This window comes from Somniosus microcephalus, unplaced genomic scaffold (assembly GCF_052327205.1).
Source record: "Somniosus microcephalus isolate GS21.2 unplaced genomic scaffold, FLI_Smic_1.0 unresolved_chr1, whole genome shotgun sequence".
NCBI classification, from domain to species: Eukaryota; Metazoa; Chordata; class Chondrichthyes; order Squaliformes; family Somniosidae; genus Somniosus; species Somniosus microcephalus.
The window spans coordinates 131,924,406-131,952,404 of NW_028225179.1; the positions used below are offsets into that span (position 1 = coordinate 131,924,406).

General features: G+C 49.0%; 2 protein-coding genes across 2 annotated transcripts in view; one reads left to right on the forward strand and one right to left on the reverse strand.

Moving 5' to 3' along the window:
- The window catches only part of LOC147095864 (gamma-aminobutyric acid type B receptor subunit 1-like), a 235,019-nt gene that overhangs the window by 122,775 nt on the left and 84,245 nt on the right, over window positions 1-27,999 (reverse strand). The window lies entirely within an intron of this gene.
- sft2d3 (SFT2 domain containing 3) lies at window positions 21,154-25,221 on the forward strand. Its single transcript, XM_085974872.1, has 2 exons — window positions 21,154-24,109; window positions 24,146-25,221. The coding sequence occupies exon 1, from the start codon at window positions 22,135-22,137 to the stop codon at window positions 22,825-22,827; it is 693 nt and encodes a 230-aa protein (XP_085830998.1). The 5' UTR covers window positions 21,154-22,134; the 3' UTR covers window positions 22,828-24,109; window positions 24,146-25,221.

Sequence of the window (27,999 nt, forward strand, 5' to 3'; positions counted from 1 at the left end):
GACACATAGCAAGAGTCTGCAGGTCGGGAAAGAAAACCAACACTAAAAGAACTACTAAGGAAAAGTACAAGAAAGTAAAAAAAATGACAGACAGTAGTTCAGAAGGTCAGGAGAGTGATAATGACTCCGGGAGCAGGAGACTAAGTTGTCTAAAGTTACACAACGTGATCGCAAAGGAGGACCACCGAACCATTTGGGTCACCCTCATGATAGCAGGGTCCCAAGTAAAGATGGAATTGGACACACGATCAGCCCTAACTGTCATGAATCGACGAGACTATGAGCGGCTATTCTCACACATACCCTTGATGGACACGTCCATTGTATTGAAGACATACACGGGGCAAAAAAGTCTACCCCAGAGGAAAAATAAGGGTGCCAGTTAAATACAACGGCAAGGAAACACAGAAACTGTATCTATATATACTACAAGATGGAGGACCACCATTATTGGGACGTGAATGGATCCGAAAAATACAATTGGATTGGCATTCCATTCAGGTGCTAACTGTGACTGACAAAAAGGATGACGACGTCACACCTGGACGACTGTCAAAAATTCTAACTGACGCGAAAGAGGTGTTCCAACAAGGTGACCATAACGCAAACCCAAAATTTTTTAAGGACAGACCGGTACCGTACGTGATCCGCCCAGCCATTGAAGCAGAGCTGGAGAGTCTGGAGTGTTCGGGTGTGCTGTCCAAGGTGGTCTGGAGCGAGTGGGCCACACCCATCATTCCTGTAATGAAGAAATCATTGAGCAGCACGCCTGGGGAGCCGAAGAAGGTTCGCATCTGTGGGGACTTCAAGGTAACTGTGAACCCAGTCCTGCACACAGTACAATATCCACTTCCACGGATAGAAGATATTTTCGCCTCACTAGCTGGAGGGAAATGCTTTACGAAGATTGATCTGGCCCAACCGTATCTACAAATGGAGGTGGACGAAGCATCTAGGAAATACCTCACAAAAAACACTCACAAAGGTCTTTACCAGTACAACCGACTGGTATTCGGGGTAGCATCAGCCCCTGCTATTTGGCAGAGGGCGATGGAACAAGTCCTGCAAGGGATCCCGGGGACCCAGTGTTATTTGGACGACATCCTGGTTACGGGCGAAAATGACAGTGAACACCTTGCCAACCTGGAGCAGGTGCTCACTAGATTACAAGAATATGGGCTACGAGCCAACCATCCCAAATGCGAGTTCTTCAGGAGACAAATCTCGTATTGTGGCCACATGATTGATGAGGAAGGGTTGCATAAGTCCCCAGACAAGAGTGAGGCAGTAGTCAAGGCTCCAGCACCGGAAAATGTGTCGCAACTGAGGTCGTTCCTCGGGTTGGTGAACTACTACCATAAGTTCTTGCTGAATTTATCTACAATTCTGCACCCACTGAACGCCCTGCTGCAAACTGGAGTAACATGGAAATGGAGTGATGAGTGTAAGCGTGCCTTTCATGAAATGTAAATGCCTAATCACTTCAAAAGAAGTATTGGCCCACTACAATCCAACACTACCGATTCGGTTGGCATGTGATGCGTCTCCCTATGGTATTGGAGCGGTGCTGTCACACAAATTCCTTGACAGTTCAGAGAGGCCAATAGCCTTTGCGTCGCGCTCGTTAGGTAAGGAGACCAAATTTGTACACGGTACCCCAGGTGTGATCTCCTAATGGCTTGATGCACCTGTACACTCACTTTCAGTGACTCATGTACAAGGACACCCAGGTCCCTTTGAGCATCTGCATTCCCCAATCTTTCACCATTTAGGAAATACACTGTCTTTCTGTTCTTTTTACCAAAGTGGATAACTTCACATTTATTCACATTATATTCCATCTGCCATGTTCTCGCCCACTGACTGATATAGATTATCCCTACTCTTTGTTTTCTGTCTGTTAATCAATTCACAATCCATGCTAGTATATTACCCCCAATTCCATGCGCCCTAATTTTGTTCACCAGCCTCTTGTGTGGGACCTTATCGAAGGCCTTCTGAAAATCCAAATACACCAGTCTGATCCCATCCGTTACAGCTGAGCTCCTTCCTGTGTGTAGGGTGGGAACAGACAGTTTCTTGAATAAATAGTCTGTGGTTTTTAACGAGGAACAATGAGACTGAACTACAAACGGCAGTTAATTCTCTACAGTAGGTAAATTCCTCCCTGTGAATCAGTTAGCATGCTTTCTGCCGCGCGATACTTTGAATTTCATTAAACTGTGAGAAACATTAGGTTAAAAATAGTGCGCAGTGGAATATTTAGCTTAGTGAGGGCAGGGAAAAACACACAAGGAGTGATACACACGTGAGTCCACGCACGCACACACACACACACAGAGCCATACAGAGGTATACACACACGCACACACACACACACAGGGACATACATAGGTACACACACACATACACAAACACACACAGGGCCATACATAGGTACACACACACACACACACTCACACACACAGGGCCTTACATACGTACACACACACACACACACTCACACACACAGGGCCATACATAGGTACACACACACAGAGCCATACATAGGTACACACACACACACACACACACACACACACACACACACAGAGCCATACATAGGTACATACACACACACACAGGGACATACATAGGTGTTGTGTATGTACCTTTAAGAGAATAACTGGTCTCAGACTGCAGTACCGGCAGTGACCACCCCTGTATAAAAGGCGCTAATGAGCCTCTGTTGTTCAGTTTCACTATTGACTTCCATCAGTAAAGACTTATTTTGTTCCACTCCTGCTGTCCGTGTCTCAATCATTCACGGACGTAATACTGGCGACGAGCAGATACGAACCTACCTACAGTCTGCACCACCTCCTGGGATCCATTCCTACAGCGAAGTGAGCAGATGTCGAGGCCAGAAAGAAAAGAAAGTAAGAGGCAGTAGAAACGGGCATCGACCGTGGGCATCCGCCCTGTGTTGCAGAGTTGAAGATTGCTGGAGAAGCTGTCGGATGCGGGGCCTGGTTCCTGTCGACGGTGCTTCAGCTAATTGGGCTGGTGGCAGGTAGTGCACTGATCTTTCCTTGGACTGTGGTGGTCGCGAACTCGAGCGGGTGGTTTGCAATGGGGCCGAGCAGCGTTGTCGAGAAGAAGAGAGAGAGAGGGTGGAGCACACAGGGCGCGGCCGGTGCTACGAAGCCGGGCTGCGTATAGACCTGCGAAGAGGGAGGTAAGAGTCCCACAGGGTTGTTCCACGACGGGAAAATAATTAAAAAAATATATATATATTAAACGCGCAAGAAACCGTGGAAAGCAGCGCTAACAACAGCGGGGAAGAAGGCAAAGCGCGGGAGGCGCCATCTTAATCAGCGGGGAAGACGACAAAGCGCGGGAGGCGCCATTTTGTTAAATCGGGGAAGAAGGCAAAGCGCGGGAGGTGCCATTTTAGATTTGCAAGATGCCGAAGACTGGCTGTATCACTGCTTTTGATAATACAATAGAGGACTGGACCACGTATGTGGAAAGAGTCGAGGTATATTTCGAGGCAAACGAAATAGCGGAGGAGAAAAAGGCATCGATATTGCTAAACTTAATGGGCGCTAGAACGTACGGCCTATTGCGGGACCTGATTACTCCAGCCAAACTGAAGGCGAAGAGTTTTAACGAAATTGTTGCTGTCCTACAGGAACACCTAAACCCTGCACCGCTGTTGATAGCAGAAAGATTTAAATTCCACAGGAGAACTCAGCACAAAGATGAGAGCAATGCTGAGTATCTTACGGAACTACGCAAGCTATCAAAGCACTGCCAGTTCGGAGCAGGACTGGCAGATACCCTATGGGACAAATTTGTCTGTGGACTCCTGAGTGAAGGAACACAGAAGAAGTTACTCTCAGAGAAAGAGCTGACGCTAGATAAGGCTTTCAGCGTGGCAGTATCGTATGAAGCAGCAGCCAGGGGAGCTGCAGAAATTCAACAAAAACCACAGGAATACGGCACCCACGAAATGACACGGGGATTTGCAAAATGTTATCGCTGCGGCAGAACTAACCATGACCAGAAGGACTGCTGGTCCAAAGACAAAATATGCAGGCAATGCGGGAAGATGGGACACATTGCACGAGTTTGCAGGTCTGGGAAGAAGACCAGCGACAACAAAAAGGCTACTAAGGAACCGTACAAGAAAGTACAAAAGATGACGGACAGTAGTTCCGAAGACCAGATGAGCGATAGTGAATCCGAGAACAGGAGATTAAGCTGTCTCAAACTTCACAATGTAATCACAAAAGAGGATCACCGAACCATTTGGGTCACCCTCACGATAGCAGGGTCCCAAGTTAAAATGGAATTGGATACAGGATCAGCGCTAACCGTCATGAATCGACGAGACTACGAGCGGCTATTTTCACACATACCCTTGAGAGAGACATCCATCGTCTTGACGACGTATACGGGGCAAAAAGTATACCCCAGAGGAAAAATAAGGGTGCCTGTCGAATACAACGGCAAGAAAATACAGAAATTGTATCTCTACATACTGCCAAATGGTGGACCACCGTTATTGGGACGGGAATGGATCAGGAAGATAAACTTAGATTGGCACTCCATTCATGCAATGGCGGTGGACGGTAAAAAAGATGAAGACGTCTCTCCTGGACGATTGTCAACAATCTTAGCTAACGCCAAAGAGGTATTTCAACAAGAACTGGGCACGCTTAAAGGCATAACCGCCTCGATAAAAATAGAAGAGAATGCAGTTCCCAAGTTTTTCAAAGCAAGACCGGTACCATATGCAATTCGCCCAGCCGTCGAGGCAGAGCTGGAGAATCTGGAGAAGGCGGGCATGTTGTCTAAGGTCGACTGGAGCAAGTGGGCGACACCCATCGCTCCTGTCATGAAGAAAACGTTAAGCAATAAGTCCGGGGAGCCAAGGAAGATTCGCATCTGTGGGGATTTCAAGGTGACGGTGAACCCAGTCCTTCCCACAGTACAATATCCTCTTCCAAGGATAGAAGACATCTTCGCCTCACTGTCTGGAGGGAAGCGTTTTACAAAAATTGACCTAGCACAAGCATATTTGCAGAAGGAGGTTGAAGAGTCCTCTAGGAAGTATCTCACGATAAACACTCACAAAGGTCTTTACCAGTATCATCGATTGGTATTCGGAGTAGTATCAGCTCCGGCGATATGGCAAAGAGCGATGGAACAAGTCCTGCAAGGGATTCCGGGGACTCAGTGTTACTTGGACGACATCCTTGTGACAGGTGAAGATGACAGTGAACACCTTAACAACCTAGAACAGGTGCTCACTAGACTACGGGAACATGGGCTGCGAGCCAACCGCCCCAAGTGCGAATTTTTTAAGAAACAGATATCGTATTGTGGCCACGTGATTGATGAAGAGGGGTTACATAAGTCCCCTGACAAAATTGAAGCGGTTGTTAAGGCCCCAGCGCCTGAAAATGTGTCACAATTGAGGTCATTCCTCGGATTGGTGAATTACTATCATAAGTTTTTGCCGAATTTGTCGACAATTCTGCACCCACTGAACGCCCTGCTACGAACGGGGGTAGCATGGAAATGGAGCGATGATTGTAAGCGTGCTTTTCAGAAGAGTAAGGACTTAATCACTTCAAGGGAAATATTGGCTCACTACAACCCAGCACTGCCGATCAGACTGGCGTGTGATGCGTCACCCTACGGCATTGGGGCGGTACTGTCACATAAATTCCTTGATGGTTTAGAGAGGCCGATAGCTTTTGCGTCACGCTCGTTAACTTCTGCCGAGCGTAACTACGCCCAGATTGACAGAGAGGCCCTCAGCCTAGTGTGGGGGGTGAAGAAGTTCAATCACTACCTGCACGGTCAAAAATTTACTCTACTAACCGATCATCAACCTCTTGTCTCCATTTTCAACCCTCAGAAGGGCGTACCGATAATGACAGCACAACGGCTGCAGAGATGGTCCCTTTTCCTAGGGGCACACCAATATGACATCGAGTACAAAGGAACTAAACAGCATGGAAATGCTGATGGATTGTCACGTCTACCGTTGCCGACGGTGGAAGAAGAAGACCTTGCAGTGGATCCAATGGAGTTATTCCACTCGACCATAGTCGAATGTCTCCCTGTGACGAATGCAAACATAGAAAAGGAAACACGGAATGACCCGACACTATCACGGGTCTATGATTTAACGGTGAAGGGATGGCCAGCACATGGTGAACCACTGCTGCCAGCATTCTCGCCGAGAAGAGAACAGCTGTCAGTGTGCAGAGGAACCTTGATGTGTGGATCCAGAGTAGTAATTCCACCTAAGTTGACGGATAGAGTGCTCAATGAGCTTCATGAGGGTCATCTGGGTGGGGTAAAAATGAAGAACTTAGCCAGAGCGTTTGTGTGGTGGCTGGGAATCGATAGAGAAATCGAAGAGATGACCAAGAGCTGTGCAGGATGCCAGAAGGTCCAAAACGCCCCACCACAAGCTCCTCTGCATCCATGGGAGTGGCCCTCATCTCCATGGCAAAGGGTGCACATTGATTTTGCTGGTCCCTTCATGGGCTCGATGTTTTTAATTGCGGTGGATGCACATTCAAAGTGGCCAGAGGTAATAAAAATGTCCTCAACCACCACGGAAAAAACTATCACAGTTTTACGAACCTTATTCGCCAGGAATGGGCTGCCTGAACAGATTTGCTCTGACAATGGACCACAGTTTGTGTCTGAAGAGTTCTGGAGGTTCTTAATGAACAATGGTGTTAAGCATTACACATCTGCCCCATATCATCCAGCCACTAATGGATTGGCCAAGAGGTTTGTCCAAACATTCAAGAAGGCTATCAAGGCAATGTGTAATGAAGATATACCCCTACAACACAAGGTGGACAACTTCTTGTTTGCCTACCGGAATGCGACACATGCGGTTACCAACCAAACTCCAGCCATGATGTTCTTCAATCGAAGACTACGATGCCGCTTGGATTTGGTTAAGCCAAACATCCGAAGAGATGTGGAGAACAGGCAGTTTCAGAATATGAATGAAAGGCCGACCAGGAGTTTTAAGATAGGTCAACCAGTTTTGGCCCGGGACTACCGCACTGAGAAATGGCAGCCAGGAATGATTTGTACACGACAAGGACCTCTCATGTATACCGTGGACATTGGGGAGAGCATTGTAAGATGCCATGCTGACCAGATTCTAGAGTCACAGGAAAACGTCAACTCCACACCACGATCTGATACACCTGGTAATGAAATCGACGTTCCAATTGCAGCTACCGCAGAACCGGTAATATTGGAAGCAGATGAACCAAACAACGACATTGATCCCGACTCAACATTGCCAGAAGAACCTGATACCCCAAAGAGGCGTTATCCAGACAGAATCAGGAAGCCTCCTCAAAGACTGAACTTATAATTGCTTAAACTTAACCAATGTATCTAGCAACCGTAATTGTGATTGTAATTAGTTATCATTTAGTTGTTAAATGAATGTTATGTACTGTTTATCTAAAAGGGGAGGAATTGTTGTGTATGTACCTTTAAGAGAATAACTGGTCTCAGACTGCAGTACCGGCAGTGACCACCACTGTATAAAAGGCGCTAGTGAGCCTCTGTTGTTTCAGTTTCACTATTGACTTCCACCAGTAAAGACTTATTTTGTTCCACTCCTGCTGTCCGTGTCTCAATCATTCACAGATGTAATAATAGGTATATACACACACACACACACACAAGGCCATATATATACACACACACACACACACACAGGGACATACATAGGTACACACACACACAGGGACATACATAGGTACACTCTCTCACACACACACACACACACACACACAGGGCCTACATAGGCACACACACACACACAGGGCCATACATAGGTACACACACACACACATAGGGCCATACATAGGTACACACACACACACACACACACACACACACACACAGGGACATACATAGGCACACACATACAGCAACATACATAGGTACACACACACACACACATGGCCATACATACACATACACACACACACACACACACACAGGGCCTACATAGGCACACACACTCACACAGACACAGAGCCATACATAGTTACACACACACACACACACACAGGGTCATACATAGGTACACACATACACACACACACACACACAGGGCCTACATAGGTACACACACACACACACACACACACACACAAACACACACAGGGCCATACATAGGTACACACACACACACACACACACACACAGGGCCATACATAGGTACACGCACAAACACGCACACACACAGGGCCATACATAGCTACACACACACACACACACACACAGAGCCATACATAGTTACACACACACACACACACACACACACATACACAGGGCAGTAAATAGGTACACACACAGAGGCACACACATACACACACAGGGCCTACATAGGTACACATACACACACACAGGGCCATACATAGTTACACCCACACACACACAGGGCCATACATAGGGACACACACACACAGACACACATATACGGGGCCTACATAGGCACACATACACACACACAGGGCCATACACAGGTACACACACACACAGGGCCATACATAGATATACACACACACACACACACACACACAGGGCCATACATAGATGCACACACACACAAACACACAGGGTCATACATAGGTACACACACAAACTCACACACACACATGCACACACAGGGCCATACTTAGGCAGACACACACACGCACACACACAGGGCCATACAACGTTACACACAAACACACACACACACACACGGCCATACATAGGTAAACACACACACACACACACAGTGCCGTACATAAGTACACACACACACAGGTCCATACATAGGTATACACACACACATCCAGGGTCATACATAATTACACACACAAACACAGACACACACACAGTGCAATACATAGTTACACACACACACACACACACACATACACAGGGCAGTAAATAGGTACACACACACACACATACACACACACACAGGGACATACATAGGTACACACATACACACACACACAGGGACATACATAAGTACACACGCACACACACACACACAAACACGCACACAGAGGGACATACATAGGTGCACACACATGCACACACACACACACAGGTCCATACATAGTTACACACACACACATGGCCATACATAGGTACACACAAACACACACAGACACACAGGGCCATACATAGTTACACACACACACACACACACACACACACACAGGGCCATACATATGTACACACACACTCACACACACACACAGGGCCATACATATGTACACACACACACGCACAGGGCCATACATAGCTACACACACACACATACACACAGAGGGCCATACATAGCTACACACACACACGCATACACACACACACACACACACAGGGCCATACATAGTTACACACACACTCACACACAGGGCCATACATAGCTACACACACACACGCATACACACACACACACACACACACACACACACAGGGACATACATAGGTACACACACACAAGCAGACACAAACACAGGGTGATACATAGGTACACACACACACACACACAGGGCCATACATAGTTACACACACACACATACACACAGAGGGCCATACATAGTTACACACACACACACACACACAGGGCCATACATAGCTACACACACACACACACATACACACACAGGGACATACATAGGTACAAACACACACACAGGGCCATACATAGGTACACACACATACACAGGGCAGTAAATAGGTACACACACACAGGCACACACATACACACACAGGGCCTACATAGGTACACATACACACACACAGGGCAATACATAGGTGTGAGAGAGAGAGATGTACAGTGTGTGTGTGATGAAATATGCCATTCATCAGGCACTGTATTCCCTGTGTTTAGTTTAGTTTCAGTTTCATTTCCTTACCTGTATTGTATTGTGTGTAGGGCTCCGCCCATACCTGGCCCCTACTTAATCAAGCCCCAGCGTGTCTCATAGCAGTACAGCAGATCTCTGGATGAGAGACACTTCTCCAATGTGTATTACTTTCTGAGTTAATAAAAGCCTTGCTTTGCTCTGTTAACGTCGAGTCTCGGATTCATTGAGGCACATCAATAGGTACACACACAGGGCCATACATACTTACACACACACACACACACACAGGGCCTACATAGGCACACACCCACACATACAGGGCCATACATAGGTACACACACACACACACACAGGGCCATACATAGGTACACACACACACACACACACACACACACACACACACACACAGACACAGGGCAGTAAATAGGTACACACACACAGGCACACACATACACAAACAGGGCCTACATAGGTACACATAAACATGCACAGGGACATACATAGGTACACACATAGACACACACACACACACAGGGCCATACATAGTTACACACACACACAGGGCCGTACATAGGTACACACACACACACAAACATACAGGACCATACATAGTGTTGTGTATGTAATATGTGTGCTACTTTGAACCTATGGACAGGACTGCACTACTTGTAGGGCGTAGTGATACGCAGTACCACTCCTGGCCATAGGGGTATAAATAGTACTGTGGGTACTGATCTCCCCTCAGTTCCCGCCTGTGGGCATGAAGTAAAGACCTACGTGCAGTCCCTACCTCCAACCAGTAAAGGCCTGTTTGAGTTATACGTTTAAGTCTTTGTGTTAATTGTTCAATACAATACACATACTTAACACTGGCGACGAGTCGGTTCGAACCCTGCGGCAGTTATTCCACGGCGGCTTCGTCCAAAGGCAGGACGTTGAAGAGAGGTTTCAATCCTCAACACCCCACTCAAAACTGAAGGGCAGCAGAAATCCTGACAGCTTCCAGCGACTGGAAAGGACAGGCATTAGGACCCTGAAGCCTCCATAACCTCGTGGGTAAGCCAGAGCCCGGGAGGGAGCGAGCAAGAGCCGCGCGAGCGGGTAAGCCAGAGCCCGAGAGGGAGCGAGCAAGAGCCGCGCGAGCGGGTGAGCCAGAGGCCGGGAGCCGCTTCAAGTGCGAGGCGCAGCGCGGGCCAGCGGTCGGGACCAAAGATAAGGGCCGCACTCGGACTGAAAGGCGCGGCGGCTGCAGAAGCTCAAGGTGCGAGAGCCGCGGTGCACAGCGCGGGCTATCGATCGCGGCGAAGATAAGGGCCGCACTCGGGGGCTGAAGGGAGACGGCGTCGGGGGACGGGTGAAGACCGCCAAGCGCGGGAAAACCACCATTTTGTGGGTGGAGGACGACGGCAAGAGCGGGAAGCCGCCATCTTTGATAACAAGTAAACAAAATAAAATCTGAGAAATTGCAAATCTACAATGCCTAAACACGGGAATATTAGCACCTTTGATAGTGACCTCGAAGATTGGGCCATATATGTTGAAAGAGTAAAAAATTATTGTAAGGCCAATAAAATTCGTGACCAAGATAAAGCTCTAACATTATTAAATTTAATGGGTGCGAAGACATACGGGCAATTGAAACACCTGTTATCACCAGATGAACCGGCGGATAAGACGTTCGATGAGATTGTTACTGTCCTGAAAGATCATCTAAACCCCACGCCGCTGATGCTAGCGGAACGATTTAAATTTTATGACAGAAGGCAGCTACAGCATGAAAGCAATGCTGAATATTTACTGGAATTGCGTAAATTAGCGAAATATTGCCAGTTTGGAACGGGACTGACAGATGCACTACGAGACAAATTTGTGTGTGGTTTATTTAAACAGGATACACAAAAGCGACTGCTCGAGGAGAATGAGCTGACGCTTGAGAAGGCAGTCACTATGGCAGCAGCACACGAAGCCGCAGCGAGAGGCACGGCAGTAATGCAGCTACGGTCACCGGAGCTCAGTGCACACAAATTGGGTGTGAGTTCTGGCAAATGTTATCGTTGTGGAAAGACAACGCATGATCAGAACCAGTGTTGGTTTAAAAACCAAGAATGTAGAACTTGTGGTAGGCTTGGACATATAGCTAGAGTATGCAGGTCAGGGAAGAAGACCAGCAACAAGAAGTCACCGCAAGGAAAATACGCAAAGGTACACAAGGTGACCGAACAGGAGTCCGATTCAGACGCTAGCAGTAATGAACTGGCTAGCTTAAGCTGTAATGAACTGGCTAGCTTAAGAGTACTCAACGCTGGTAAGGGTGCAGACCTCCAGACAATTTGGGTCACTCTTCAGATAGAAGGAGTCCAAGTAAAACTGGAATTGGACACTGGATCGGCATTGACGGTCATAAATAAGAAAGATTACGGAAAGTTATTCCAACATATTCCCCTACAGGATACGGGGATTATATTGAAAACATACACGGGGCAAAGAGTGTACCCCATCGGGAAAATAGAGGTTGCAGTGGTCCACAAGGGCGAAGACAGTCAAATAATGGACTTATATGTGATATCTGAAGGAGGTCCTCCACTACTAGGACGGGAGTGGATTAGGAAAATGAATATGGACTGGCATTTCCTACAAACAATAACGAGTGAGAACTCGGTGAAGATAGTCGGCCCAGACTCTGGAACGGATGATGGTAAGCCCAACTCAGGTGCAAAAGACAAAGTTTCAGCACAGAATTCCACTGAGCAACAACAACATAGTTTAACTGTGGATTCTGAGTCTGGCAAGTCTACTGATGTGCCCATTTCTGAGGGACACCGGGCTCGAACTCAACTCCATTTCAAACTACAACAGCAATTAGAACAAATGCTTCGCCGTTTTGAGCAAGAGTTGAATGCAACGAAAGAGTTCTTTGATATAGAGTTGGAGAATCTGGAAAGACAACAGAAGCAGCTGATGGAGAAAATGGAGCAGGAGCACACAAAACGTCTGATGTCAGAGGAGTTAACGGTCAGCCAACTCCTGCATATGCTGAAGGACAGGACTCTGAAATGGGAAAAACTTGAACACGAACTTCAATATTCAAACGAAAGGGGTTCGGAGCTCTCAAAGGTTATTGGAAGAGCTGAGGTGGCAACACAGACTGAGATGACTGCAACAGAGCAGCCCTTGGATGCCAAAAGTACGCTGACTCACGTCAACGTAGAACAACAGACCGCTGAAACAGCTGCTCCGGTAGAGGGATTGAATAGTCCGATCAATCAATCTCCAAAAGAAGTTGAAGTAGTAAAATCTCAAATGAGGTCATTAGTAAACGACTTGCTGAAAGCCCAGAAAAAGCTGGATGAAGAGGTACGCATGAAGAAGTCTCTTCAGGAAAGATGTCTGGACTTGGAACAAAAGCTGGGTATGGAGGAAATAGAAGACCCTCTCGCTGGCCTAGATCAGGACGACACCGAATATTACTATGTCCTGTCCTGCCCAACTTGTAACTTCGACTCCCACCATAAAGAAATCATGGAGGAGCACCGAAAGTCTACGGAACATCGGGAGAAGGTGGCTCTACTACGGAAAAAGGAGGAAGAGAAGGAGGAACTGCGCATGCAGCTGGCAGCTGACAGTGGAGCCCAGAGAGTCTCCAAGAAGCAGAAAAGGAAAAGTCGAAACAGAAGATGACCCATCTGATCCATTATTACCTCTACCAGATCACACACGTGGTCCCTCCGAACGGAGCCAATTCAGTTCGGAAGTTCAAACTGTTAAATCCATGGAAGGACTATTGAATGAGTCACTCCAGCAACGTGAACCGACTACACCACAGAGATTGAATCTGTGAACTGTTTTCCGCAGAGACTGAATCTGTGATCTGTTTTGACATGAAGTTATCTATGTATCTATGTTATTCTGTTATGTAAACCTGAAGTTATATATGTATATATGTTATTACGTTATGTTAAATGGGGAGATGACTGTAAAGCTAAGAAGGGAGGAATGTTGTGTATGTAATATGTGTGCTACTTTGAACCTATGGACAGGACTGCACTACTTGTAGGGCGTAGTGATACGCAGTACCACTCCTGGCCATAGGGGTATAAATAGTACTGTGGGTACTGATCTCCCCTCAGTTCCCGCCTGTGGGCATGAAGTAAAGACCTACGTGCAGTCCCTACCTCCAACCAGTAAAGACCTGTTTGAGTTATACGTTTAAGTCTTTGTGTTAATTGTTCAATACAATACACATACTTAACACATAGGGACACACAAACACACACACATAGGGCCAAACATAGGTACACACACACAAACAGGGCCATACATAGGTACACAAACACACTCATACACACATGGCCATACATAGGTACACACACACAGACACACACACAGGGCCATACATAGGTACACACACACACACATAGGGACATAGATAGGTACATGCACACACACATAGGGACATACATAGGTACACACACAAACTCACATACACACACACACAGGACCATACATAGGCAGACACACACGCACACACACACAGGGCCATACATAGGTACACACACAAACTCACATACACACACACACAGGACCATACATAGGCAGACACACACGCACACACACACAGGGCCATACATAGATACACACACAAACGCACACACACACACACCCACAGAGGGCCATAGATAGGTACACACTCATACACACATAAACACAGCGCCATACATAGGTACACACACACACAGGGCCATACATAGGTACACACACACACAGGGCCATACATACGTACACACACACACACACACACACACAGGGTCATACATAGATAGACACACACACACACACACACCCAGGGCCACACATGGATATACACACACACAGGGTCATACATAGGTACACACACACGCAAACACACACAGGGCCATACATAGGTACACACACACACAGGGCCATACATAGGTACACACACACACACACACAGGGCCGTACATAGGTACACACACACACACAAACATACAGGACCATACATAAGGACACACAAACACACACACACAGGGCCATACATAGGTACACACACACACACACACAGGGCCATACATAGTTACACACACACACACAGGGCCGTACATAGGTACACACACACACACACAAACATACAGGACCATACATAGGGACACACAAACACACACACACAGGGCAAACCTAGGTACATGCACACACAGGGCCATACATAGGTACACACACACACACACACACACACACGGCCATACATAGGTACACACACACAGACACAGGGCATACATAGGTACACACACATTCACCACACACACACACACACACAGGGCCATACATAGGTACACACACATGCACACACACACACACACACACACACAGGGCCATACATAGGTACACACACATTAACCACACACACACACACAGGGCCATACATAGGTACACACACACGCACACACACACACACACACACACAGGGCCATACATAGGTACACACACACACACACACACACACACACACAGGGCCATACATAGGTACACACACACACACACACGCACACACACAGGGCCATACATAGGTACACACACACGCACACACACACACACACACACACAGGGCCATACATAGGTACACACACACACACACACACACACACACACAGGGCCATACATAGGTACACACACACGCACACACACACACACACAGGGCCATACATAGGTACACACACACACATACACAGGGCAGTAAATAGGTACACACACACAGGCACACACATACACACACAGGGCCTACATAGGTACACATACACACACACAGGGCCTACATAGGTACACATACACACACACAGGGCCTACATAGGTACACATACACACACACAGGGCCTACATAGGCACACATACACACACACAGGGACATACATAGGTACACATACACACACACAGGGCCTACATAGGTACACATACACACACACAGGGCCTACATAGGCACACATACACACACACAGGGACATACATAGGTACACACACACACACACAGGTCCACTCATAGGTACACACACACACACACACACACAGGGCCATACATAGGTACACACACACACACACACACACACACACACAGGGCCATACATATATATACACACACACACACACAGTGCCATACATAGGTACACACACACACACAAACATACAGGACCATACATAGGGACACACAAACACACACACACAGGGCCAAACATAGGTACACACACACAAACAGGGCCATACATAGGTACACAAACACACTCATACACACATGGCCATACATAGGTACACACACACACACAGTGCCATACATAGGTACACACACACACACATAGGGACATACATAGGTCCACACACAAACTCACATACACACACACACAGGGCCATACATAGGTACACACACAAACTCACATACATACACACACAAGACCATACATAGGTACAGTCACACACACACACACACAGGGCCATACATAGATACACACACACACGCACACACACACACCCACAGAGGGCCATAGATAGGTACACACTCATACACACATAAACACAGCGCCATACATAGGTACACACACACACAGGGCCATACATACGTACACACACACACACACAGTCATACATAGATAGACACACACAAACAGGGCCATACATAGGTACACACACACGCACACACACACTGCCATACATAGGTACACACACAAACAGACACACACACACACAGAAAGGGCCATACATGGGTACACATACACACACACACAAGACCATTCATAGGTAGACACACACACATGCACACACAGGGCCATACATAGGCAGACACACACACACACAAACGCACACATACAGGGCCATACATAGTTACGCACACACACCCACACACACACACACACTCAAGACCATTCATAGGTAGACACACACACACACACACACACACACAGGGCCATACATAGGTACACACACAAACACATAGGGACATACATAGGTACACACACACACACACATAGGGACATACATAGGTACACACACAAACTCACATACACACACACACAAGACCATACATAGGTACAGTCACACACAGACACACACAGGGCCACACATAGGTACACACACACGCACACACACACTGCCATACGTAGGTACACACACAAACTCACACACACACACACAGAAAGGGCCATACATAGGTACGCATACACACACACACAAGACCATTCATAGGTAGACACACACATACACACACACAGGGCCATACATAGGTACACACACATACACAAGCACGGGGCCCTACATAGTTACACACAGACAGACAGACACACACACACACACACACACACTGGGCCACACATAGGTACACACAAACACATACAGGGCTATACATAGGTACACACACACACACACACATGGCCATACATAGGTACACACACACACGTGCTGGGCCATCCATAGATACACACAAACACACACACACAAACACGTGGCCATACATAGGTACATATACACACACAAACACACACATGCACACACAGAGGCCCATACATATGTACACACATACACATACAGGGCCATACATAGGTACACACACAGGGCCTGTTCCTGGGACTAGGGACAGGGTCACTGGCAAGGCTTGGAAGCTAAGCAGAGCCAGGCCTGGTTAGTACCTGGAGGGGTGACCATCAGGGAAGACCAGGTGCAAAAGGTCACAGAAGGAGCCCCGAGGTGAGCAGGCCCGGGCGTTGGGCTGAAGATTGTCGGACAGGAGGAATGGTGGAAATGGAATGGCGGCGCGCACAGACGCAGTGGCTTTGCTTCTCCCAGTCATGGGAGCTTGCAAGATCACATTTCGTTGTTCATGTACTTGTGCAATTACAATAAAGTTGAATTATTATTATTATTACATAGGTACACACACACAGGGCCATACATAGGTACAGAGCCATACACAGGGACGCACACACACACACAGGGCCATATATAGGCACACACACAGACGCTGGGCCATCCATAGATACACACACACAAACACGGGGCCGTACATAAATACACACAAACACACACAGGGCATGCATAGGTACACACAGGGCCATATATAGGTACACTAACGCGCACGCACACAGGGCCATACATAGGTACACACACAGGGCGTACATAGCTACCCAAACACACACACAAGCACGGGGCCCTACATAGTCACACACAGGGCATACATAGGTACACACACACGCGCGCTGGGCCATCCATAGATACACACACACACAAACACGTGGCCATACATAGGTACATATACATGCACACACAGAGGCCCATACATATGCACATACAGGGCCATACATAAGCATACACACACACATACATAGGTACACACAGGGCCATACATAAGTACACACACACGCCCATACATAGGTACACACATTCACACACAGGGCCATGCATAGGTACACAGACACAAGGCATACATAGGTACATACACACACACAGGACCATACCTAGGTACAGACACACACACACACACAGGACCATGCATAGGTACACACACACAGTGCCATACATAGGTACACACAAACACACACATGGCCATACATAGGTACACACACACATGCGCTGGGCCATCCATAGATACACACACACACAAACACGTGGCCATACATAGGTACATATACACACACAAACACACAGAGGCCCATACATATGTACACACATACACATACAGGGCCCAGGGCCATACATAAGTACACACACACACAGGGCCATACATAGGTACGCACATTCACACACAGGGCCATACATAGGTACAGACACAAGGCATACATAGGTACACACACACAGGACCATACATAGGTACACACACACAGGACCATACCTAGGTACACACACACAGGGCATACATAGGTACACACGCATTCACCACACACACACAGGGCCATACATAAGTACACACACACAGACACAGGGCCATACATAGGTACACACACACACAGGGCCATGCATAGGTACACACACACACACACACACACAGATAGGAAAGTAGGAATAGGCGGAGGCCATTGAGCCCCTCGAGACTGTTCCGCAATTTAATTCGATCATGGCTGATCTGTATCTTAACTCCGCTCCCTCCGCTGTAAATCCTGGAGGGCAAGGTTGATTGTGAGTGCACCTTGATCCATAACCTTTAATACCCTTACCCAGCACAATCTATCAATCTCAGGTACACAGGCACATACACACAGGTACTAGAGTTGCCAAACCTCCAGGATTGGCCCTGGAATCTCCAGGATTTAAAGATTAATCTCCAGGACACTGCTGTGAGCAACACACAGGTAGGAATATCATCGGGTTCTTAAATAAAACTACATTTTTTTCATTTTCTTTGCAAGCTTTCATTGATTAGTTGTGAAAATATTGGAGATGGGGGTGGGGTAGGGAAGACTGACAGTCAAAATTCATCCAATCGCGTAAGGAAACGTCTGTTCCCTTTCCGATTGGCTGAGGCAAGGCAAAGCGTCATAATGGCGGACGTGTAGGCTGACCAATGTCGGGGTCGTGGGGTGGGGCGGTTGGAGGTCATGTGATGGAGCCTCCAGGAACATGTCCAACCAGATTTAGCGATCCCAACAGGGGCATTTCCGCTTTGGGCGCAATCAGCCCCCAAAATTGCACCCGTTTTGTGATTTTGTTTTCCTCGAGTTTCCGCTCAAACTCATTTGCATGATGCTGAACACAAAATCTGCCATGAACCAGCACAATCTGGTTTGAAAGCAGCATTTCGTTTTAAAATTATTTTTAAAAAATATTCCTTGCTATATTTAATAGCGGTAACCTGTTGCAGTTTGATTAATACAGCTGAAGATGGGTTCATCACAAAAAAATAAACATTTTTTATCACAGCGCCAACCCACCACCTGTGAGTAACCCGATTTTAAATGACTTTTAAAAAATACTGTATACAGAACCATTTGCTCGTTATATTGGGGTACAGTATTTAGCTTCTTGGTAAATTATAGGAATACGTTCAGAAGCTTTTAAAACATGCCTATTGGTGTCCTTGCACCCAAAAGAACCAGTTTAATTTTAAGAGCCTCCTCGAAGGCCTGCAAACGAGCGCAATTATCAGAAACTCCCGCTGGTGATTAATTCACCCTGGGGACGCAGCCAGTCTTGTGGGTGTGGTCTGCTTCTAACACAATGTTTTTTAAACGAGCGGAAACTCGACTTGCACTCAACGTAATTAGCGCTTGAAATTCTTCTATCTTTTTGCGCGGGTCACACCGACTTTGGGAGAATTGTGTCGAAAATATACAGTGCAACCGAGTGGAAACTCCACCCCATATAGTTTTACTTTACACGGGTTTAATTGGGCCTCATGTTAGAGCGGTGTATTGGTGGTTCCCTTCTAGAGGGGACACTGGTGGTGCTGTTGCCTCTCCAGTGCCCACCCCCGTTGGCCCAATTCAAGTTCAAATAGGCCCCCAGAGACTGGAACACAAAAATCTAGGCTGACACTCCCAGGGCAGTACTGAGGGAGCCCGCTGCACTGTCAGAGGTCCCGTCATTCGAATGAGACATTAAACCGAGGCTCCGTCTGCTCTCTCAGGCGAACGTAAAAGATCCCACGGCCACTATTTCGAAGAAGAGCAGGGGGAGTTATCCCCGGTGTCCTGGCCCAATATTTATCCCTCAATCAACATCACTGAAAAGAAACCCCAGATGATCTGGTCATTATCACATTGCTGTTTGTGGGAGCTTGCTGTGCGCAAATTGGCTGCCGCGTTTCCCACATTACGACAGTGATAACACTTCAAAACTACTTCAATGGCTGTGAAGTGCTTTGGGGAGGTCCTGAGTTTGTGAAAGGCGCTATATAAATGCATGTCTTTTCTTTCACAGGCCGTCTTTGGTGTGGCCCAGGGACATTCGGTGCCGATTCCCTGGACATGGAGCAGGCGGTGTCCGCCGGTACGATGAGGCCTTCCGCGCCCGATGGGCACCGGAGACACTGCAGTGTGTCATCAACACCTGGGACCAAATTAAAATTTAATTTAATTTCTTAAACTTCATTTAAATCTGTTACAATTTACGGTTTATTGGTCGTGCCCCTTTAAAGAGGATGGTGGGGGGGTGGGGCCCTTGTCAATGGTGATGACATCACAATCCACGGCACATAAGAGTTTGCTGGTGATTGACGGTTGCCATGGCTGCCTGACCCCTTGACCCCGCCGACCGACGCACCCAGTGACGATCGATTGGTCTTCCCCGAGCCTGTGCCATCGGGGTGACGGGGCTCGATTGGCGGGGGCTGGCACCCATTTTGAGAAGGAGCGAGAGGCGGTGGGGCGGCTCCGAGCGGCCGGAGAGAGCGAGAGAGAACAGGGGCGGAGGAGAGAGGGAGCGGAGGAAGCGGCCGGCGCCTGGCCGACCCACCGAGCCTCGGACAGGCAGCCCGCAGAGCGCCAGGAAGCCCCGGACCGCTGGCCCTGTCCCAGAGGCAGAGTCTCCGGCGCAGGGCCTCTTAAAGCGACAGTCCACGGCGGAGCCAATTAAAGCGACAGTCAACGGCGGAGCCAGTTAAAGCGACAGTCAACGGCGGAGCCAGTTAAAGCGACAGTCAACGGCGGAGCCTCTTAAAGCGACAGTACACTGTGGTCGCCTTCTTAAAGCGACAGTCCATGAGGATCCATTTAAAGGGATAGTCCACGCGGAGGGCCTCTTAAATGAACAGTCTACACAACCAAATTTAAGGGATATTCCAGGCAGAACCATTTAAAGGAACAGTCCAGGTGGCATTTCTTAAAGCGACAGTCCATGTGGAGGTCCTCTTAAAAGGACAGTCCAGGTGGAACCATTTAAAGCGACAGCCCACGGCGCAGGGCCTGTTAAAGCGACAGTTCACGGCGGAACCATTTAAAGTGACTGTCTACGCAGAACCATTTAAAGGGTCAGTGCACACGGAACTTTTCAAAGCGACAGGCCACGCAGAACCCGTTAAAGCAGCAGCAGCTCTGACTCTCTTGACCATCCACTTCGTGCCAACACCATCGATTGCTCTGTGCTCGTCCCCCTGGCCCTAGCCGACATTTGAATTCGACAATTGTTCGGTTTATGTTGGTGTTTTAAGGCGGGAGTCTCGCCCTCCTCGGGATTGTATCCACAAAGCTTGAAGGAAAGTCCTTTCTCACTTCGCCAGGAGCACTGGCCAAGAATGGCTGATCTGAACCGACAGCTGCGGGAGTACCTGTCGCAGTCGCGAGGCGGGCGGAATGGGGACGGCGGCGACAGCGAGCCGCTCCTCACTGCGGATCCCGAATCCCCACCTGCCGGCGGGCCCGAGTCCAGCTGGATGAGCCGGATGAACCCATTCTCCTCCGGGTCGGGCAGCACCCCAGCGCAGGCCCAGGGCTCTGGCCCCTCGTTGGGGGGGTTCTGGTCGACGGAGCCAGACCCCTGCCTGTCCGTCCTGTCCCGCCGGCAGCGGCTGACAGCCTTCGGCCTGTGCCTGGCGATGGGGCTGCTGTGCTTCGCCCTGTCGGCCGTGTACGCCCCCTTCATACTGCTGAAGGCCCGCAAGTTCGCCCTCCTCTTTACCCTGGGCAGCCTCTTCCTGCTGGGCAGCCTGGCCCTGCTGCGCGGGCCCTGGAACCAGCTGCGCCAGCTTGCCTCCCGCGACCATCTGCCCTTCACCGTGGCCTACCTGGGCTCGCTCTTCGCCACGCTGTACAGCGCCCTGGCGCTGCAGAGCACCGTGCTGACTGCCGTGGCTGCCACCTTCCAACTCCTCACCCTCGCCAGCTACATCATCAGCTCCGTCCCTGGGGGCGCGACTGGCCTCCGCTTCATCGGTGGCCTCTTCACCTCGGCCTTCAAGCGCACCGTCAGCAAGACCCTGCCCGTGTGAGGGAGGAGGGGGTGGGGGGGCTGTGAAGTTCTGACAGAAAGGACAGCAGTTCCTGGTGGGACATGTCAGCCAGTGGCTCAGTTGGTAGCAGCCTCCCGCCTGTGTGGCACCAGGTTGTGGGTTCAAATCCCAATCCAGAGACTTGAGCACAAAATCTAGGCTGACACTCCAGTGGGAGCACTGCACAGTTGGAGACGTTAAACCGAGCCCCCGTCTGCCCTCTCCAGTGACTGTAAAAGATCCCATGGCACTATTTTGAAGAAGAGCAGGGGGAGTTCTCCCTGGTGTCCTGGGCCAATATTAATCCCTCAACCAACATCACTAAAAAAAAAATTATCTGGTCATTACTGCGGTTTGTGGGAGCTTGCTGTGCGCAAATTGGCTGCCGCGTTTCCTACATTACAACAGTGACTGCACTTCAAACAACATACTTCATTGGCGGTAAAGCACCTTGGGACATCCTGAGGCCGTGAAAGGCGCTATATAAATGCAAGTCTTTCTTTGGGAGGAAGGAGGCGAGAACGAGAAAGACCGCTTCCAGTCGGGAACAGACTTTGACCTCCGGTTAACGCGGCCTCTGGTGGCGAGTGGAGCACGCTCAACAGGGGCAGTTAAAGAAACAACAACCACCAATAATCTGCCGAATTTTAACTGCACGTCGCTGGGATTTGCTTTTCCCCTATTGGAATTCAGTCGACTTCCGAACGAGATTTGGAACCAACGTCTTGACGGACCGAGAAGCAGGAGTGACGCTGGGTTCTGCGGTCGCTGCACCCAACCGATCCAAGAACCCTGGGAACAGGAGGACCAGTCTCAAATTATAGTGTGAGGGTGTCGGGTGCAATGTACACACTGTGTCCAGTTAAACTGTGCAAAAAGTCAGTACTGCCGTTATAGACTGCGTCCTTCCAAACCAGGACTGTGTCTGGAGAAAGCATTTGGATTTCTATAGGGTGAAATACTGTGGGTGGAGGTCTGTCAATGTATAACACTGGGGTACAGTACTGTTGGGTACAGGTCTGTCACTGTAACTGGGGTACAGTACTGGTGGGTACAGGTCTGTCACTGTAACACGGGTACAGGCCTGTCACTAACACGGGTACAGTACTGATGGGTACAGGTCTGTCACTGTGTAACACTGGGGTGCAGTACTGGTGGGTACAGGTCTGTCACTATGACTGGTACATTACTGGTGGGTACAGGTCTGTCACTATAACATGGGTACAGTACTGATGGGTACAGGTCTGTCACTGTATGACTGGTACAGTACTGGTGGGTACAGGTCTGTCACTGACGGGTACAGTACTGGTGGGTACAGGTCTCACTGTAACTGGTACAGTACTGGTGGGTACAGGTCTGGCACTGTATAACACGGGTATAGTACTGGTGGGTACAGGTCTGTCACTAACACTGGGGTACAGTACTGGTGGGTACAGGTCTGTCACTGTATAACACTAGGGTACAGTACTGGTGGGTACAGGTCTGTCAATAACACTGGGGTACAGTACTGGTGGGTACAGGTCTGTCACTAACTCTGGGGTACAGTACTGGTGGGTACAGGTCTGTCACTATAACACTGGGGTACAGTACTGGTGGGTACAGGCCTGTCACTGTATAACACTGGGGTACAGTACTGGTGGGCACAGGTCTGTCACTAACACTGGGGTACAGTACTGGTGGGTACAGGTCTGTCACCGTATAACACTGGGGTACAGTACTGGTGGGTACAGGTCTGTCACTGTATAACACGGGTACAGTACTGGTGGGTACAGGTCTGTCACTGTATAACACTGGGGTACAGTACCGGTGGGTACAGGTCTGTCACTGTATAACACTGGGGTACAGTACTGGTGGGTACAGGTCTGTCACTGTGTCTTTGATGCCGGTGATCCCTCAGTGCATTTTCACCTGGGGACTCTCCACCCGTGACACCTGGTGCCAGGGGACGGGCAAGGGGGTTAGGATTGGGGCCTGGAGGCGGGATCCCGTTCGCTTTGCTCCTTGACACTTGCTGCCTCGACACACGCGCGAAGAGTGGTTCATGGGACAGCCACAAGTCCATACCTTCGGGAGGGAATGGGAGGGAATCGTGTGTGTGTGTGTGTGTGTGGCGGGGAGCGGGGGAGGAAACAGTGACGCGCAATGGCCACATAGCCCCAAACCCCCCCACTCCCACGTTTTGGTGTGTTTATTCGACTATTTGCCCCTCCTTTCCACCCCAAGTTAAAGTTGAACCGTCTGGCAGTCATTCTTCCCTGGTAACCTGAATCATGACTTATTCTGGGACTAGCTGGCACAAGAGGAGGGTAGAAAATATCAGAGGGAGTTGGAACAGAGCAGGGTTCTGGTGATGTCCGAGTCTCAATAAAATTCTTCCCAATTCAATTCACTAAAGTGTGTGTGTGTGTGTCTCTCACTCCATGCGTCTGTCCCTCACCGGGGCTGCGTCGGTCTCTCTCACCGTTGACATGTCTCTGTCTCACACTGCGGGTACCTCTGTCCTCGTGTCTGCCTCACGCTGTGGGCGTCTCTGTGCCTGTGTCTCTGCCTACCCTCAGCCCACAGGCAGACAGTAACGTGTGTCAGTGGGCGTGTAGCATTCAGAGAGTCATAGAGTTATACAGCACAGAAAGAGGCCCTTCGGCCCATCGTGTCCGCGTCAGCCATCAAGCCCTGTCTATTCTAATCCCATTTTCCAGCACTTGATCCGTAGCCTTGTATGCTATGGCGCTTCAAGTGCTCATCTAAATGCTTCTTGAATGTTGTGAGGGTTCCTGCCTCTACCACCCTTTCAGGCAGTGAGTTCCAGATTCCAACCACCCTCTGGGTGAAAAAGTATTTCCTCAAATCCCCACTAAACCTCCTGCCCCTTACCTTGAAATTATGCCCCCTGATTATTGACCCCTCTACTAAGGGGAAAAGTTCCTTTCTATCTTACCCTATCTATGCCCCTCATAAGTTATACACCTCAATCAGGTCCCCCCTCAGCCTTCTCTGCTCTAAGGAAAACAACCCCAGCCTGTCCAGTCTCTCTTCATAGCTGAAGCGCTCCAGCCCAGGTAACATCCTGGTGAATCTCCTCTGCACCCTCTCCAATGCAATCACATCCTTCCTATAGTGTGGCAACCAGAACTGCAAACAGTATTCCAGCTGTGGCCTAACTAGCGTTTTGTACAGCTCCATCATAACCTCCCTGCTCTTATATTCTATGCCTCAGCTAATAAAGGCAAGTATCCCATATGTCTTTTTAACCACCTTATCTACCTGTCCCCACCACCCAGTACATGGTGAGCCTCGGGTGCTGCCTCACTTGCCCGATGGGGCGGAATCACTGGCGAGGTTCTGTGGGGATCCTGTCCAGGTTTTCTGCTGGGAAGCTCGTGGGCTCAGTGTTCCAGCCCGGCAGGACTCCCGCTGATTCGGTTGGCGCTGACCCCGAAGGGGGACCTTCCAGGTCAGGCTCATTTGCATGTTGCTAACACGCTCCTGGTGGTACTGGCACTGGTGGTGTTGCCAATGGCGCAGGGAAATGGCTGCATTGCCTGAGGCGACACCAGTGTGGGCAGAAACACTGGCAGCAGAGAGCCCGAATGAACTTGTTCCCCTCTCATTTCTCATTCACCTTCCCCCCCCCCGCCGCCCTGCTCTTGCCCCATAGCCCGGCAAAATTTTTGGGGAGGGGTTGCGTTAGATTGTCTTTCAGAATGAGATGTTAAACCATGTCTGTGTGTTCAGGTGGATGTAAAAGATCCCGTGGCACTGTACAAGGAGCAGGGGATTTCTCTCCTGGTGTCCTAGCCAACATTCCCTCCACCACCGGTGCACCGTGGCTGCAGTGTGCACCATCTACAAGATGCACTACAGCAACTCGCCAAGGCTTCTTCGGCAGCACCTGCCAAACCCGCGACTTCTACCACCTAGAAGGACAAGGGCAGCAGGCGCATGGGAACAGCACCACCTCCAAGTCACACACCATCCGGACTTGGAAGTATATCGCCGATCCTTCATCGTCACTGGGTCAAAATCCTGGAACTCCCTCCCTAACAGCACTGTGGGAGTACCTTCACCACATGGAATGCAGCGGTTCAAGAAGGCGGCTCACCACCACGTTCTCGAGGGCAACTAGGGATGGGCAATAAATGCCGGCCTTGCCAGCGACGCCCACTTCTCGTGAATGAAATTCCTCCCTCAAACCAGCACCATCAAAAACAGGATGCCTGACCATTCACTAATACAATAGCAAAATACTGCGGATGCTGGAAATCTGAAATAACAGAAAATGCTGGAGATACTCAGCAGGTCAGGCAGCATCCGGGGAGAGAGAAACAGAGTTAACGTTTCAGGTCGATGACCTTTCGTCAGAACTGGAAAAAAGCAGGAAAAGGAACAGATTTAAAAGCAAGTTTAGGGGCTGGGAAATGGGGGAGGGGATGAAAGAACAAAAGGGAAGGTCTGTGAGGTTAAGAGACATTAAGAGATATTCAAGGCAAGAGGAGATGGTAATGGGAGAGGTTAAGAGACAAAGGATGGCTCTAGATGAAGTGTGAATTGCGCTGGCAGAATGAAAGGCAGCTGCCATGTGGGAGAGAAGAACAGAAGGCACAAACAAAAAGTGTGGATAAAAATTATATACAGGATAGGGGCCAGGTTATGATCTGAAATTGTTGAACTCTATGTTGAGGCCAGAGGGCTGTAAAGTGCCTAATCGAAAGATGAGGTGCTGTTCCTCGAGCTTACGCTGGGCTTCCGTGGAACAATGCAAGAGGCCGAAGACAGTGAGGTCTGAGTGGGAGTGGAGCGGAGAATTAAAGTGACAGGCAACCTCACTGCCCCTTTCAGCATTCCGTGGGGACCGTTCCCTCCGCGACACCCTAGTCCACTATCACTCCAGCACCCCTTCCCCTTCGCCCGGCACCGTCCTGGAGATGCAACACCTGCCCCTATACCTCCCCCCTTCCCACTGTCCAGGGCCCCGAACACCCCTTCCAGGTGAAAAAGCGATTTACTTGTACTGTACTTCTTGAAATCTAGTATACTGTATTCACTGCTCACGATGTGGTCTCTACATTGGGGAGACCAAACGCAGATTGGGTGACCGCTTTGCGGAACATCTCCGTTCAGTCCGTAAGGGGGACCCCGAGCTTCCGGTCGCCTGTCACTTTAATTCTTCGC

Bases quoted from the DNA above. Each gene is read 5' to 3' on its own strand.
- sft2d3 (XM_085974872.1), top strand. From the start codon at position 22,135: ATGGCTGATCTGAACCGACAGCTGCGGGAGTACCTGTCGCAGTCGCGA.